Source organism: Podarcis cretensis (genome assembly GCF_951804945.1).
Source record: "Podarcis cretensis genome assembly, chromosome: 1".
NCBI lineage: Eukaryota > Metazoa > Chordata > Lepidosauria > Squamata > Lacertidae > Podarcis > Podarcis cretensis.
This window is the reverse complement of record NC_137170.1, coordinates 122860256-122878519: the sequence shown is the minus strand read 5'-3', so window position 1 is coordinate 122878519 and position 18264 is coordinate 122860256. Positions and strand designations below refer to the sequence as shown.

The 18264-nt window shown below is 44.2% G+C and overlaps 1 protein-coding gene across 2 annotated transcripts in view; it reads right to left on the bottom strand.

Moving 5' to 3' along the window:
- Positions 1-1765: 1765 nt before the first annotated feature.
- COL3A1 (collagen type III alpha 1 chain) overlaps positions 1766-18264 on the bottom strand; it is a 101284-nt gene continuing 84785 nt past the window's right edge. For both annotated transcript variants that reach the window (XM_079975905.1, XM_079975906.1), the window contains 13 exons: positions 17126-17287; positions 15265-15372; positions 14262-14369; positions 13342-13395; positions 12598-12705; positions 11003-11056; positions 10126-10233; positions 7966-8019; positions 7704-7811; positions 5974-6247; positions 4692-4879; positions 3623-3865; positions 1766-2950 (listed from right to left, as the gene is read on the bottom strand). In XM_079975905.1, coding sequence (XP_079832031.1) covers positions 2804-2950; positions 3623-3865; positions 4692-4879; positions 5974-6247; positions 7704-7811; positions 7966-8019; positions 10126-10233; positions 11003-11056; positions 12598-12705; positions 13342-13395; positions 14262-14369; positions 15265-15372; positions 17126-17287 — 1716 coding nt within the window. In that variant the 3' untranslated portion in view covers positions 1766-2803. The remainder of the gene's footprint in view (positions 2951-3622; positions 3866-4691; positions 4880-5973; positions 6248-7703; positions 7812-7965; positions 8020-10125; positions 10234-11002; positions 11057-12597; positions 12706-13341; positions 13396-14261; positions 14370-15264; positions 15373-17125; positions 17288-18264) is intronic.

Here is an 18264-nt window from a genome sequence, read left to right as displayed (position 1 = left end):
GCAGGAATTTGACTCACTTGTAGTGTAAAAAGCATTATGGACAATATGGTTTGTTATTAAAAAAAAACTGGAATACGGACTAATATGCAGTTGTAGATGTTCAAAATAAGACTCCATGGATGGGATGGAGGGAAGTCTTGGGATCCAGTATGACTTTATTGATGTGTGTTTATTTGTACTCTATTAGTAAAATGAATAAAATGTCTTGAAAAAAGAAATTGAAAAGAAATTGTGCTCTGCTTCCCCTTTCTTCCCTCCAAGGCTGGCCCTGCCCTCTGCCTACCTCTTGGAGCTGGCATGTCATACAAGGCTGGATCTTGGTGGTTGTTGTCTCCCCTCCTCCCTGCTCACTCTCCAGCAGCCACTATGAGCTGCCCAAGGAAGGAGGCCGTCAGTGGAGGCCATGGAGAGGCCACGGGATGCTCCCTCGCAGTCGCAGCCTGTGCTGGCTATCACTGATGGAAGTTGGAGCTCCAGACATTTGGAGTGTATCAGGTTGGGAAAGGCTGATCTAGGTAGTGTAGCACCTGCCTCAACACAAAATATATTCCTTTGAAAGGAAATTGTGCCAACTGGCAGCTGAATGTTTTTAAGCCTGCAAGAATTATGTTCTTTTTCAAGAACAACAATAACGCTTCCCTTCAAATCCCTCCCCTTTGGCCGTTATCTGCTCCCATCTTTAACCAAATGATATCTAAATACCAGGGCTGTCTGAAGCATATGCGGCATCAGGGTGCAAAGATCCGCTCAATGCCCCTTCCAGTTGCCTAGTCCCAGGCATGCAGGTGGGCGGAGGCAGCCGGCCGCCTCAGTGTCTCGCTGGCTCGGTCACCCCTGAACTCACTGAAAAGGATATACCAAGAGCTCTGGCCAAAAGTTTCAATACAAGGAATAATTCCTACTCGAGAGTTGAAAAGAAAAACGTGTATATTCTGCTAAGAATAACAGTTTTAAACTAATAGTAAATTTAAACACAACGTATAAGTGCGACAGTTTTAAAATAATAGTAAATTTAAACACAACGTTTAAGTGCAGAAATAATGTAGTTTCAAATATGCAATAATATAGTATAAAGGTACATAAAATACCAGTACACAACAATTGTTTTATACAAGTCTCAATGGCAGTCAAAAAGAGTCCATGTTTCTGCACTTAAACATTGTGTTTAAATTTACTAAATAACAGTTTAAAACTGTTATTCTTAGCAGAATATACACGTTTTTCTTTTCAACTCTCGAGTAGGAATTATTCCTTGTATTGAAACTTTTGGCCAGAGCTCTTGGTATATCCTATTCAGTGTACTTCCAACAAGAACTCCAATTTCTTTAACCCCTGAACTCACGGCACAGAGCCTTCCCTCCCGCAGCAGCAGAGCCCACTGTGGCACTCTGACCAATGGGCGGGCTCTTCCCCGGACTCAACTCTCGGGCCCTGGACTCTCGGCCTGGCGCCCCTGAGAGCCTGGCGCCCGGTTGCCCTGCACCCCTAGCGCCTATGGGTAAGACGGCCCTGCTAAATACATGAAGCTGCATTTGCTCCCTTTCCGCCTCCACTATTCTCCCTCTGCTCCACCCCGCTCCTCAGTTGAAATGTAGATTGTAAAATTCCTTTTTGGAGATCTTGCCTAGTTTGCTGTGCTCCTCTGTAAAATGCCATTGACCTGGATAATACTGAAGAAATAAATGATCATTATGCTAAATTCATTGTTGATGAAACCTACAGAAAGAGATTTATCTAGCAAAACACATAAACGGCAACGCTAGAGTTTTATTACAATATTTTATTATGTGTCTCTGTAAGGAAAAGACCAACAACCATATAAAAGCTTACAAAGATGGTTAACCTCCAACACTATAAATGTGTTAATGTGACAAAAGAAGCTCACAATTTTGCATCTTTATTGACTTTTACAGAGGGAAGGAAGAAAAGCCCTCAGCAATGGCCTACCAACGATACGACTTTTGATGAGAGACATTTACAATTGTTGTCAAGCCTTGATGTTTTAACACAAGCCAATAAACCTGGCTCACAGATTTAGAAGTGGAAAAAAATCACACAACTAGCACCATCACATTAATCTTTTTACACTTCCCTAATTTTAGTGGTCTTGACCAGCAATGACAGGAAAGTATAGGAGCACCAGGTAAAAAAAAAAAATCAAAAAAATCACACAATGCAGTCCAGCAATAAAATTATATTAGTCTGTTGACACTAGGGGCATTCACTTCTTCAGATGGACTGTACTCTGTTCATCAATAATCAGTACAGAAACAAAACCACCTGACCAGATGTATTCATTGGTTCCAACATCTTTTGAGTTGGTTTTCTTGGTGTGAATCATCAAACTCATCCCAGTTTCTGTCCATGTTGAGGTAGTTGAAACGGGGAATTCTCTCTAGCTTTATGAACTGCATCTTATATTGGAGGGCAAACTTGGATGCTGGAATCCGTCAGTGCTTGATTGGTGGGCAAGCATTCAATTATTATTACAGTTTTGCTGTACTGAGTGTTGAGGTTGTATTGTAGCACCATGGAGATACTGTTGGAAGGTTTTTTTTTTCAATTTTGGTGAAAGAAACAGCAGAAGGGATTTTGTTGCATGTCGTGTAAAGAGCAAAATAAGAAAATTGTATTTTTAATCTCAATTTATCTCTTTCCTCCCTCTCTCCAGAATTTTTTTGCAAATAAATAACTGGGATACAGTTGATTTGACTCTTAATAGCTGACAAGGTTAAGACAAGAAGAGCAAAGGTGGGAGTGTGAATTTGTTTGTTGGGGTTCGGAATGAGCATGATTCTCGGGTTTATAAGAAGCAAACCGGGCCAATGTCCACACCAAATTCTTGATTGGGAGCGCCGATGTCGAAGGGTGCGATATCTATCACCGGCAACCGCATTGTCTTGCGTGTTCTGTACTCAAAGACGGTTCGACCCCATTCATCAGTGTGTTTCTGTGAAATGCAAAGCAGAAAGTGCTTTTAAAAAGGTTTGATTAGCGACACTTTGGATTAATATCTATCAGGCTCTTCCATGGTGGAAGGAGGAAGTATGAACGACCCATCGTGATTCTCCTCCCCAGACTTCTGAGTCATATGTGAGGGATAAAATGCATATTATTATTATTATTATTAGCAGTAGTATTAATCAGCAGCAAGTAGAATTCAGAGCATACTGCCTTTGATAAAGGAGTTAGCACATAACCATCCTGACTTACAGCCATTGATAGCCTTGCTATTCCCATTGATAGCCTTATTCATCAGTCAAATCTGAGCTGGGGGTAGCTCACTGGTCACTGGTCATCCAGTGAAGAGGATGAGATGTCTGTACGTAATTATATGTGTGGAAGCTTGAATCAAAGTTTCCACCACCCTGTTAGCAATCATTGCCCCAAAGTTTTACTTTCCTGTTCCACTTCTCACTCTTGTGATCGGCCCCTCTATAGTCAGCTAGGGAAAATGCTAAAGTTCTTCTGCACTATAAAATCCAATCGAAAGATATAACTACAAATTTAAGGCTCTTTAAAATGCACATGATTAGGAGTGAGAATAGGAGGTTTGCAAAACCGAAATTTCACAATGGAACAATGAACCGAATCTCAATTTTGTTTTGCAATGTTTACTTACAGTACAGCCATCTTCCAGGACAGTGTATGTGAACTTGCTGTTTCCTTCCGCCTTGATTTCGCTGTCGGTAGAACTCATCATCTTCAGGGCTCTCTTCACATTCCCGCTGGCCTCGTCCATGTAAGCTATACTGTTTTTGCAGTGATAGGTGATATTCTGAGACGCTCGGCTAGAAAGAATTCTGAGGAAGGCCAGCTGAACATCTGCAACTTCTTCTGGAAGATCTGGGTCTCCGTAGCTGAACTGTGGGGCAAACACAAAAGGCTTGTTTGTTGTAGACGGTTGTAGATGGCATAGGCAGTCCGTGCACCAAACCAAAGCCATGCTGGGCTCTTGCCATGAGGTTGGAAGAGCTTTCCCCAGTTTTTAAAGACCACCACCCCATCACCACCATTGGAAACAATGGAGAGGAAATAAAAGTGAAGAAAAGATACCAGCTCCAGAGCTGGCAAAGGTTGTTTCCTGATTATTTTTTTTTTGGGGGGGGTCTTTCCAATCAATGCTTTCCCCCAGTACATCCCCCTTTTAAATTCAAGCGTATAAATTTGGAAATATATATAGATATCCATGCACATAACATTATATTTTAAAATATTTTTAAAAATCAGCATTAGCAATGCAAGAAACATCTGATAAAAATGGCAAGGGCCATGGAAGTTGCTATGGTAGTTGGGAGAGAAGACAATTATGTTTTTCATTCAATTAGAAATGGTTCCAGAGTTGCTTCTTTCTTGAGAAGCAATTTAATTACACTCTCAAGTCAAGGTTTGCTTGACCAAATATTAATAATATTAATGATAACAACAACAACAATTTATACCCTGTCCATCTGGCTGGGTTTCCCCAGCCACTCTGGGTGGCTCCCAAAAGAATGTTAAAAACACGATAAAGCATCAAACATTAAAAACTTCCCTAAACAGGGCTGCCTTCAGATGCCTTCTAAAAGTCAGATAGTTGTTTATCTCCTTGATATCTGATGGGAGGGTGTTCCACAGGGCAGAAGGCCCTTGAAGCTGGACATCAGTGTCCGGGCTGAACGATAGGGCTGGAGACGCATCGTTGTTCTTACCTGGAAGCCTCCATTCATAGACTCTCCAAACCAAATATGTTTCTTTTCGGGTCCTGGGCTTGTCCACCAGTTCTTCTTTGGAACACTCATAGGATTAGCACTGATGCACGTCTCCCCAGTTTCCATATTGCAGTATACTTTAATGGCGTCCAATTTGCAACCTTGGTTAGGATCAATCCAGTACTCCCCTAAAGTGACAAAGCAAAAGGGCATTCTTTAACCTGGGATTAGATTCTTCCTTGTGCTGGATGCCAAAGGCTTCTGCTGCCTTGTGGGGTTACTTTGGGAAGAATACAAACCTAAATGATAATATTACTCTACACTTGTATGTTCCTAACGTTTGCTGAGTCATATTGAGTACTGTTAATCTTTACACTTCCTTCAAAGTCTAATTTAACTGAATAACAGCTACACATTCCCCCGACACATTTCTTCATTATCAGGCACATCAAGCACTTTGGTAATAATAATAATAATAATAATAATAATAATAATAATAATAATATGGGCAGTTTCCAGCATATACAGAAACAGAATAAAACATCAAACATTATAGTTATAGGATCCCAAGCCCTATTATTTCCACAATTTGCCTGCAATCCAGCCCTGAAACTATTGTAGTTCATTGCCTCCTGTTGTGGCTAAGTGCAGGAATCAGTCACTAGTCGATCCTCCTTCTCCCCTCTTCATGGAAATATATAATATGATTACATTGCGCATTACATTGTGCAGCATCATTTGATGTAATTGATTAAGAAATGCATAGTGTACCAAAGGAGCACCACATTTTATATTACTAGTCTTTACCAGAAAGAGAGGGAAAAGAGATATACAGTGGTGCCCCGCAAGACGAATGCCTCGCAAGACGAAAAACCCGCTAGACGAAAGGGTTTTCCGTTTTGGAGGTGCTTCGCAAGACGAATTTCCCTATGGGCTTGCTTCACAAGACGAAAATGTCTTGCGAGTTTTTCCGACTTTTTTCCCCTTCCCCCCTTTTTTCTAAGCCGCTAAGCCGCTTATCCGCTTATCTGCTAAGCCGCTAAAAGCCGCTAAAAGCCGCTATGCCGCTAATAGCGCTAATCCGCTAAGCGGCTAATGGGCTTGCTTCGCAAGACGAAAAAACCGCTAGACGAAGAGACTCGCGGAATGGATTCTTTTCGTCTTGCGAGGCACCACTGTATGGGGCAGTTCTGTGTCCCTCGCAATGCCCGGTTCTTTTCTTGAGACTGCAGATTTCTCACTGACTTCTCTATGACCTGGATCAGAACAGAAATGAACATACCACTCTTAAGTTCAGGATGGCAGAACTTCAGATCTCTGCAATTCCGAGCTGGGTTCTTCCGTGAGCCATCGGGGCTAACGATGTTTTCGATTTGGTTGTTGATTGACTTCAGCGAAGTTAAAATATCGCTCATGGCTATTTTGTCCTCATCTGGCTGGTCTCTGTAGTAGGATGGTCCTTTTTCAAGGTTCTCTGGGCCACCACCTCCGCAGCACGGACCAGGAGCTCCAGGTTGACCAGGAGGCCCTGGAGGGCCACCATGACCCGCAGGACCCTAGAAAATAAAACAAGCCCCGCCCATAACTCAAAAATGCACCATGTACATTAGTTCACCTGTACACTCAAAAAAAAAAAAAAAAAAAAAAAAAAAAAAGGACCAGTCAGTGTTACTGGCACTTTTAGCCTTCTACTGCAAGACACCAGGCTCATAATCTCCACCGAGGGTTGGACTCAATATTTATCCTTTGGTCAAGCTTATCTTTGATCTGGTCTTGTATGTGGCTATTTCAGTGGTGTGTGGTGAAATTTTAATAGCTTGTGAAGGTGATTGGGTGGGGGATGGGGGTGATGAGTGTCGCACCTCCCTCCCTAAACCAGGCAGAAGCTTCCCAGGCTTTGGGAAGGAGGCACTACGCTTTAATGCTTTAATACTCTTATTTACTGGGAACATTTAGGGGACTAGCCTAGTCCCCCTATTCCACTAACCACATGCCACTGGGCTATTTAGATAGGAAAGGTTTCAGACTAGTCCTCTCCCCAGTGATATTTCAGTCCATAACTGTGCCTTGTTATATTATTATTATTATTATTATTATTATTATTATTATTAATCTGGCTAGGTTTCCCCAGCCACTCTAGGCAGCTTCCAACAGAATATTAAAATACAATAACCTATTAAACATTAAAAGCTTCCCTAAACAGGGCTGCCTTCAGATGTCTTCTAAAAGTCTGGTAGTTGTTTTTCTCTTTGACATCTAGTGGGAAGGCGTTCCACAGGGCGGGTGCCACTACTGAGAAGGCCCTCTGCCTGGTTTCCTGTAACTTGGCTTCTCACAGTGAGGGAACCGCCAGAAGGCCCTCAGCACTGGACCTCAGTGTCCGGGCAGAACGATGGAGGTGGAGACGCTCCTTCAGGTATACTGGACCGAGGCTGTTTAGGGCTTTAAAGGTCAGCACCAACACTTTGAATTGTGCTCGGAAACGTACTGTCACCCAATAGAAACAGCCGATATAATAATCATTATCTATTTTTTATTTTATTTTATTTTATTCTATTAATCCTTCTATTTTATCATCATACTGATGAAATACACAAGAACCTCCTGTCACCCGGCTTGAGCTTTATGAGCAACAAATCTGAATAAATCTGAATAGTGAGGCCAGCTAGGTAGACACCTTCACTTTAATTGTAATTAGCTGTGCATGTGGCTAGTTGTGGGGAGGAAGCTGTCTGTTTAGTGCCACCTAATTCCCACACTCAGGATTGGGTACCATAACTGTGGCTCATGTACAGCTCTCATAAGGAAAATACATTTGCCTGAAATTCAGCATGGTCAGGCTAAACTCTGCAGCTTTTATTTTTACCACTCTTTATTGAGAAGTGCTGTTCAGATCCCTTTGGGCACAAACTTGATCTCCCTTCTTGTCAAGTCTTGTGCTAGGCTCCCGGATGGTATGGAGACTAGCTTTCAAGATGATGCTTCTCACTTTTCACCATCTGATTCCCTTACCGGAGCACCAGATTCGCCTCTGCTTCCACGAGGACCTGGAGGCCCAATGGGACCTGGGTAGCCACTTGTACCATCTTTTCCAGGTGGGCCATTTGGACCAGGGGGACCCTAAACAGAAGAAGACAAAGACGAAGACGAAGACGAAGAAGAAGAAGAAGAAGAAGAAGAAGAAGAAGAAGAAGAAGAAAGTTAGTTCTCTCTCAACTGTCTAGCCATAATTTGAGCATGCATTCAGGCTGGACAGAATCAACAGGTTACTTACTCTTGCACCAGCAGGTCCTGGGCTTCCACTTGGACCTTGGGGACCCAATGCACCCTGTCAAAATAATAATAATGATGTAGATCTAGTAAAATCCATTTTTTTCATTCTTTTCTTTACATTGGAACACCTGTATTGTTGCACTCACTACAAGATCTGGCAATCCATAGAAGATGAATATATACCGTATTTTTTGCTCTATAAGACTCACTTTTTCCCTCCCAAAAAGTAAGGGGAAATGTGTGTGCGTCTTATGGAGCAAATACAGGCTGGGCAGCTATCACAGAAGCCGGAGCAGCAAGAGGGATCGCTGCGCAGCGATCCCTCTTGCTGTTCTGGCTTCTGAGATTCAGAATATTATTTTTTCTTGTTTTCCTCCTCCAAAAACTAGGTGCGTCTTATGGTCTGGTGCGTCTTATAGGGTGAAAAATATGGTGTGTATCTACAGCTATTCGGCATGCAAGTTTACTGGAACATCAAACTCCAACAGTAGAACCTCTCTAGATATCAGATGCATGGCATCAGGTATGGGGCAAGTAAGGGTGGGGCTTCAAAAGAACAAACTGGGAGCTTAAATTGAAATCCTGATTGTTCATTTGTGCAGCAAGGCATGCTCCCCCTGCCCATCCAGCTGAGATGGGTGGATTTATGTCTTGCTCCAGGAGGGGAGGGATGCGGGTGGCGCTGTGGGTAAAACCTCAGTGCCTAGGACTTGCCGATCGCATGGTCGGCGGTTCGAATCCCCGTGGCGGGGTGAGCTCCCGTTTTTTGGTCCCAGCTCCTGCCCACCTAGCAGTTCGAAAGCACTCTTAAGTGCAAGTAGATGAATAGGTACCGCTTTATAGCGGGAAGGTAACGGCGTTTCCGTGTGCTGCGCTGGTGCTGGCTCACCAGAGCAGCTTCGTCACGCTGGCCACGTGACCCGGAAGTGTCTCCGGACAGCGCTGGCCCCCGGCCTCTTAAGTGAGATGGGCGCACAACCCTAGAGTTGGACACGACTGGCCCGTACGGGCAGGGGTACCTTTACCTTTACCTTTTACCAGGAGGGGAAAGCAGTTTCCATAGGATAGAGCTTCTCCCTCATAGCACTGCTCTTCAAATCTCTGAAAACTAGAGATTCAAATAGTAGTGCAAGGATGTTTGCAAAAGGGCTTTCCGGCAGCTCTGTGCTGCACTTTGACGTCCTGAAAATCAGGGCTTCAAAGTGCAGCATCACCTGACACCATCATGACCTCATGTGACTGACAGGTGGGTGGCCTTGCATAGCTGTCAAATGTGACTCACTGGGGTGGGGAGACAACAAGCTAGCTTGATAGCCAGAAAAAGATCCCCACCTCTGAGCTATTACACTGGCCGGGTCAAATATAAATAAAATGGTTCTCTATTTTCATTATTACAGTTTTGTATGGGACCATAAGCTATGTTAATGTGCATGGTTTAGAAGCTAAATGTTCTCAGAATTAAATACAACTTGAACGCTTCCATTCTAGGATATAGGTGGTACCGGTGGCTTTATAGGTAGGTAACTCAGGGATTATCTATTGATTTCAGCATTGGCTCCACTGATCAAAGAAAGTTAGCTGGATTTAAGTCCTATTGAAATCAATGACACTTCAGCTAATTGTGACAAATGTTTTACATGGATTTCAAGGATGCTTAAGTACAACAAACTTCCTCTGGCTTAGAGCCATTGTGCATATGTGGTATCAGAAAACTGAAATGCCATTTTTAAAATTTCTTCGTTGTTTTGAATGTGACCTACCCATTAATGAGTGGTCTATAAATGCCAGTAACAAAACAGTACGGAGTTTCTCTCATGCATTGCTGCCAAGGATATTGGGATATCCCAAAAGGTTCAACTTTACTCCTACAAAAATGAAATAATTATATTCGCAAGTGATATTGCTAGGCATGTTTCCTCCATGAAAGGCTCAGGAAACAGGGTGGTAAATTCCAGAACGCCTGCAAAATCACTCCTGTTTTCCTCTGCCAAAACATTAAATTGTACATCATTTGGTGGATAATCCAGGCACTGTAGGGATCACTTGTGATACTTTTCGTTCTTGTCAAAGTTACATATTGTGCTAAACATTGGGGTCATGAAACAAATCCAGCATTTCCCCCCTCTTACGCAAGGAAGGCAGGAGAGTCCTGCAAACTTACACTTGGACCAGGGGGTCCGGGGTTACCAGGGAATCCTCGATGGCCTTTTATCCCATTGCTGCCACGTTCACCGGCTTCACCTTTGTCACCACGTGCACCCGCAGGGCCCTTGTAGAAGCATATGGACAAAGAGTTTTCATAAGAGTATACTTGGGTTTAATGAGAACTAGTAATATAATAATAATAATAATAATTTATTATTTATACCCCGTCCATCTGGCTGGGTTTCCCCAGCCACTCTGGGCGGCTTCCAACAAAACACTAAAATACAATAACCTATTAAATATTAAAAGCTTCCCTAAACAGGGCTGCCTTCAGATGTCTTCTAAAAGTTTGGTAGCTATTATTCTCTTTGACATCTGGTGGGAGGGCGTTCCACAGGGCGAGTGCCACTACCGAGAAGGCCCTCTGCCTGGTTCCCTGTAACTTGGCTTTTCGCAGTGAGGGAACCGCCAGAAGGCCCTCGGCACTGGACCTCAGTGTCCGGGCAGAACGATGGAGGCGGAGACGCTCCTTCAGATATACTGGACCGAGGCCGTTTAGGGCTTTAAAGGTCAGCACCAACACTTTGAATTGTGCTCGGAAACGTACTGGGAACCAGTGTAGGTCTTTCAAGACTGGTGTTATATGGTCTCGGCGGCCACTCTCAGTCACCAGTCTAGCTGCCACATTCTGGATTAGTTGTAGTTTCTGGGTCACCTTCAAAGGTAGCCCCACATAGAGCGCATTGCAATAGTCCAAGCGAGAGATAACTAGAGCATGCACCACTCTGGCAAGACAGTCCTCGGGCAGGTAGGGTCTCAGCCTGCATACCAGATGGAGCTGGTAGACAGCTGCCCTGGACACATACATGCAAAGTTCTGAAGCAGAGACTTACGGGAGCACCACGGGCACCGGCAGGGCCAGCGGGGCCAACTGGACCAGCAGGTCCCTGTAACAAACAACAACACAGGATTATGTCTATGCCGAGAATCGATTTTCTGGCTATAAACTGGATGTGTCACAAAACAGAGAAAACATTCACATCCCAAGCTCCCAAATATATTAGCAAACATAATGAACAAACATCACTTCCATTAAAAAAACCAACAACACATGCTCAGGGCTTTTTTCAGCTAGAACTAATTGGAACTCAGTTCTGGCACCTCTCAGGTGGGTGCCGTTGCCATTACAGTGGTACATCAGGTTACAGACGCTTCAGGTTACAGACTCCGCTAACCCAGAAATAGTACCTTGGGTTAAGAACTTTGCTTCAGGATGAGAACAGATATTGTGCAGTGGCGGCACAGCGGCAGCAGGAGACCCCATAAGGTAAAGTGGTGCTTTAGGTTAAGAACAGTTTCAGGTTAAGAACGGACCTCCATACTTAACCCGTACTTAACCTGAGGTACCACTGTATAAGAGAAAAAGGAGGCATTCACAGTGCATTCCGGCACCTCTTGTTCTAGAAAAATAAAACTTTGTAGGCAGCATAGTTTTTCACAGTGCACTCAGGTCATGTTGGTATATGCCCCTGGATTTAACTTGAAGTGGCTTTTTCATCGGGAAAAATGGCAGTAGGTTGTTGAAGAAACCAAATTCAAGTTGTTTCAGTGGAGGAAAATCTGTTCTAGAGCATGAGAGTATGACACATGGTCACATCCCACTGCTTTCAGCATTTCAAATGAAATGTCACTACAAATAACTAAATCATTTTGAAAATTCCTGTTTTGATATGCCTTTTTTTTTTTGCAATTGCTAGATAGTGGGATCGACTCGAAACAATTCACCTGAAGAAAATCAACTACCATATTTTTCGCTCTATAGGACGCACTTTCCCCCCTCCAAAAATGAAGGGGAAATGTGTGTGCATCCTATGGAGCGAATGCAGGCTCCTTGGCTTCAGCGATAGCAGCACGAAGCCTCCGAAGCGCAGAGGGAGCGCTCCCTCCACGCTCCGGAGGCTTTGCGTTGCTTTCGCTGAAGCCTGGAGACCGAGAGGGGTCGGTGCACACCGACCCCTCTCGCTCTCCAGGCTTCAGGGATAGCCGCCTGAAGCCTATTGAGCATGGAGGGAACTCACGCTGCGCTCCGAAGGCTTCGGGTTCCTTTCGCTGAAGCCAAGAGAGCAAGACTCTCCTGGCTTCAGCAGAGAGGGAGAGCTGCACAGTGCCCCTTCAGCCAAGCGGGAGGAGAAATGGAAGGGGCTCCGTTTCTCCTGCTGCTTCGCTGAAGGGGCGCTGAGCAGAGAGGGGGTGATTTCCCCCCCTTGTTCTCCCCTCTAAAACAAGGTGTGTCCTATGGTCGGGTGTGTCCTATAGAGTGAAAAATACGGTGCCTTCCTCGCTGTGGTATTGCTGATGGCTTCCCCGCTTCCTTGTGATATTAGACAGAGGTGGAAAAAGCATGGCATACTGTTAATACCCTGCTAGTTTACTATCACATAGATGCTATTAAGAAAACATAGGAAGGCAGCACTGTTTTCATACTTACTGGATGTCCTCTCTCGCCTGATTTCCCAGCTGGACCATTATTACCTGGGGGACCGACATGACCCGGAGCCCCTGGCAAACCAGGAGAACCATTTTCACCACGATCACCCTGAGGAGACAACACATGGCCAACGTGAGGAATTCATTTAATTTTCTAAATGACCATAAACCCAGTCAAATGCTAGTACGGTGGTACCTTGGTTCCCGAACTGTTAAGTTGTGGGTTGACATAGCAGACGACACAGCGATTTCTCCAAGTAGCTCTTTATTTTGTAAGCTGGAATAGAACTGCCTGTAAACAGCTCAGCCGGCCTGCTTTTATAGGCAGCTGGCTGTCAACATTGTAGCAACAACAGCCCAGCGTTTCCCGCCTAAAATAACTGACGTGGACCTGAGTGAAAACTATCTACAGACCTGAGTGAAAACTATATACAGTATCCCCCTGCTGGCCCAGGGTGAAACTTCACTACATAACACGAACGGCTTAGTTGACAAACAGATCGGCTCCTGAACGCCGCAAACCTGGAAGTAAGTTTTCTGGTTTGCGAACATTTTTCAGAAGCCGAACATCCGTTTTGGCTGTTGGCATTGTTCACACGCCTTGGTTTGTAAACATTTTGGAAGTCGAATGGTTTGGGTTCGAGAACCAAGGTGCCACTGTATTGATTAGGACTAGCAGTATTAACCACAATCACTGGGATCTGAAAGAGCACACGTGACTGTGATGGTTAAAGTCGCTTCTCACCTTTGGTCCTGAAGACCCATCACGACCTGGTAAACCATCTGATCCAGGGTTACCCTGAGAAATATGGGAGAAAGAAGGCTTTAAATATAAGTATAAAAAGATTGAAGCAAAGGGAAAGACTTAAAAGAAATCCTTTAACATTTAGGAAATATTTAGCTCTGGAGTGATATATCCACCAAGTGTTTAACTTTGAAATTATCGTGGTCCTAATGGCATGTCAAAATAGGCTGCTGCTGCTTTTCTGAGATTGCTCACACATTAAGGGATTTCCCACACATCACACATGAAGAGGAATGCAGCACCACATGCTGATATGCGTGTCTGAATAGGGAATTACAAATTAAACTTCCATGCTACCTCTGACACAATGCTCTTCATTGAATCTGGTCTTATGTTCAGCTGTGAGTCTGAATTAAACCATAATTATGTGAAGAGAAACCAAGCACAAAGATGTGCAAACAAGCCCTTAACGTCTAGGTGTAGACCAGTTGGGAGACGTTCCTTCTGCTGTCTGCTTGGAGTCCCTGCCCCCAGGCGGCCTGCTGTTGCAGCTGACTGGCCACAGGGGAGCAAAATAAGCAGTGCTACAGTCAAGCAACAGTCACTCAGGCACACCAGAGGAAGCTTGTCCAGCTCTCCCTCCAACCCAGGTGATAGCAACAAATGGGTCTCCCAGGAAGTAAGGACCTTTGTCTTGTATAGTAATCAAATTCAAAGAAATCAAGCAATGAGCATGCTTGGGTGCAAACCAGTATCCAGCTTCCCACAGAAGGAAGACCAAGTCTTTCCTAGTCTTCGTACTAGGATATACAACAGGATCTTTGAATGAGGCTAATTTGTCTCATTTTAGGTGGGCAAAATTTCTACATGCAGTGTGTGTTTATCCCTAGGATAGAACGAAGATGAAATTCTTTCCATACGTCTCTGCCTGGTTCTCCGGGTGCTCCATTTAGGCCCATTGGACCTGGTGGACCTTGAGGTCCTCGTTCTCCTGGGCTACCATTAGATCCTGGTTTGCCATCTTCACCCTGCAATGGAAAAACAGATGGATTAATGACATACTGACATTTTTTTAAAAACCCCTGCTAAATGTGAGCTACTGTAGGCATGAAGAAGTTAAGACCAGAGAGATCTGTTCCTAGACTCAGCTAGGTCAAACCCTTTCTCGAGGGAGAAAGTGAAGCTGCTTCTTTTCCTATTCCTCTCTCTCTCTTCTCACTATGTAATCCACCAAGACGGACAGATCTGAATGTGCATGTTTGAAACTATATGCTATATTAGGCACCCAAGAGTAATCTATCTGTGTTCTCCTTGCTGCTGCGTGGAACAACGCATGAATCAGACCTTAGGAGTTAGTAAGTAAAGCTTTTAAATTTACTTGAGTGTGTGGTCTGTTCATTGCTAGAGGGGTAGAGAGGTGGCAAGAGCTTTAAAGCAATGGGATATGCAAAAGGGCTCAATAACATTTCTGCCCATCATAAGCAAACTCCAAAACTACCGGGGGAGGGGGGGAAACTCCCATTCCCTTGATGCCGGCTAATTATACTGACCCAGCCGCTTCCTGCCTCCAACAGTATTGCATTGCATGTCAGTAAATAATTGAGCTTGTTCTTCCTTGGACTCTGTTCAGTGAAGGCAAGTGATTACTACCATCTCTCCCACCACACTGACCATCACTGACATAATGTCACCTTATATTACCACAAAACTGCTGATACTGACACTAACATGGAATTATGTGTTTTATAACTCTGGAGGAAATCACTGATCACTGGAGACTTGTCCACAAAACAGCTTCCTCACACATTTCTTTATGAAGCTCTCTCTCTCACACACATCACTTCAAGACCTAATTTCTAAAACACAAAACGTTTGTTATGTTAAATAATTTGGAGAATTAAAAGTAATGGGGTAATGCCTTACCTTTCCGCCAGGTGCTCCGTTGGCACCAGATGGACCTCTCGGGCCGGGCAGCCCTACAGAACCACGTTGCCCAGGTATGCCACCCAATCCTGAAGGACCTGGAAAACCCTATGAAGAGAAATACAGAAACAAATTTGTTTATGGGATTTATTTACTGATTGTATTTATCGCCTTGGACAATAAACATTTTCCCCAGACCAACAAATACAGATGCAGAAAATGGCTTTTGAAGCTTACTGAGATATGTGTAGCTGGGGGGACGGGGGAAGGTTTCTCTTGCAGAACATGCTCAGCTGAGCAGAGATGGTACAGATGAAAATGCACTCCATGCCTTGCAGAGCATAATGGAGACCATCTTCCCTGACACCTACAAGGTCTCCCTCTCCACATTAAGATTAGGCTTGAAAGAAGCGGTATATTGTAGCCAACAGAACAGTGTGGTGTGTGCTTGGTTGCAGTGTTTGTGTGGTGCCCATAACCGCTTCTCCAGTGAGCAAATGGGCCTATGGACCTCAAAAGGTTGGTGAGCCCTGTCATGATTATGGGCTTATTTCAGCCTCCATATTTCTTGGAAATAGTGTTCTGATAAAACTTTTGTTAAGGCTTTTAGATAATGATTAATCTTAGGTCCCCAGACGTTGTTGGACTGCAGCCCCCACAATCCTGTGCCATTTATCCAGATGGCTGGGGCTGATCAACAACATTGAGGATCCCAAAGATTGAGGAAGGCTGACTTAAAGTCTTGTCTCTCACCAATTATGTTTAAGGGGGGGGGGATACTTTTTACATTCTGAGTTGTTCCATTTCTAAGAAACAGAGGAATGGTTGAGGCATAATGCAGAACCATAGATTGGCGCTATGTGAATGAGCCTGGAAGAAACATCGAGCTTGAAGTATTCTCCTGTTCATGAGCCTGGGAAATTCTTCCCTCATTTCCTGGTTTGAGGCCAACCATAGTTTACCATTTAATGTGAACTGGCAAACTATGATTTGAGCTTGCCCTGAAAACTAGGATCGAAAACCATTATCCAGTCTTGTGATATAGATAAAACAATGTGTATGTTTAGGTAAAGGGACCCCTGACCATTAGGTCCAGTCGTGACCGACTCTGGGGTTGCGGTGCTCATCTCGCTTTATTGGCCGAGGGAGCTGGCGTACAGCTTCCGGGTCATGTGGCCAGCATGACTAAGCCACTTCTGGCGAACCAGAGCAGCACACGGAAACGCTGTTTACCTTCCCACCAGAGCGGTACCTATTTATCTACTTGCACTTTTTCAAACTGCTAGGTTAGCAGGAATGTGTATGTTTGCTCCTTACTATTTGAAGAGTGTTAACAAAAACTTAAGTAAATGAAATTTTTTTGTAGCGCTGTTAAATCTCCATGCAGCTAGCCTCTTAAGCCTTGCTGCCAGACTGGAGGAGACAGCAGCCAATAGCCAGCCAGCCAGCACGGCACTGCCCTCCAGGTGGGGCCATTGATTAGCCTGTCTGGAGATGGTGTCATGGGCAGGAAGACTGCCCCTGAACTCCCGCTGTCCATGGGGAATTCCCCTTCAATGGCCTATGCCTAAGCCATCAGAGGAAGGAGGCCAAGAGTAAGGGGCTGCATCTGTCCCCCACCCCTGGGAGAGTGATGAGCAGCCATTTTGACATGCAGGCAAGGCAATACATTGATTAAGAAGAAGAACTGCTATGACTAGCTGTAAAGATTGGTCCTAATTTATCACACACCCACAACAGATCAGTGTAATCACTGCATCTGTAATTTTAACGTACCAGAAGTAAGACATCACAGGAAAATTGTAATCTTTCACTGAATATTTTTAACTCTATTTTATAGACTCCCCAATAATGTACTTACTGGTTCTCCTTTTACACCTGCTGGACCTTTTTCACCTGGTGGGCCAGGCTCACCTTTGGGACCAGCAGCTCCTGGGCCACCAGCAGGACCAGTAGAACCAGCTGGGCCAGGAGGACCATCCTTGCCTGGGGGACCCGCATTGCCAGGAAGTCCTGGGTTACCCTAGGAGTCAATATTTGAAAGTGATGCTTGACATACAGTATTTGAATCAACACTCTTAGAATACCAAAATAATGGAGAATTCACGATATGTGCAAAGGAGATAGACCTCCTTGATTTAGACTTGCCACCCTTGAATATGGATTGAACTGTGCTCTATGAACACATTCAAAAGTAACTTGTAAAAAGAAGAGATGCTTTGAGAGTAAAGCAGACTATGGATGAACAATATAATAGCAAATGGGGGTGGGTTTGTTAGCAGAACACAAAAATTATCATTATCATCATCATCATTATTTTTTAAAAATGTATTTATTCCTTGTCTTTTAAAAATGTATTTAAAAATACATTTTAAAAATGTATTTATTCCTTGCTTGGATCCAGTTGCAGGAATTGTTCTTCGCAGCTAGGGTTTAGTTCAAGCCAAGTTGCAAAAGGACATTTTGCTATATAGAAGAAGAAGAAGAAGAAGAAGAAGAAGAAGAAGAAGAAGAAGAAGAGTAGTTTGGATTTGATATCCCGCTTTATCACTACCCGAAGGAGTCTCAAAGCGGCTAACATTCTCCTTTCCCTTCCTCCCCACAACAAACACTCTGTGAGGTAAGTGGGACTGAGAGACTTCAAAGAAATGTAACTAGCCCAAGGTCACCCAGCAGCTGCATGTGGAGGAGCGGAGACGCAAACTCGGTTCACCAGATTACGAGTCTACCGCTCTTAACCACTACACCACACTGGCGACAGCATGACCTCAAACCAGGTGGCATAGGAGCAAAGGAAAGGAGCAATGGCCTGGAGAAAGATTGCCGGGTGGCACAGATGCCGCCATGGCCTCCCATTTCCATTGCTGAGATTTTTGACCCCTCATAGAGGCCAACAGGTTCTTGCGAAGGGGTTGGAGTGGCAGCCCGTTTAACAGGGCAGGGCAGCCCACCATTCACCTCTTCCACACATCGTGGGCCAGTTTTACAGCCCTCCATCCC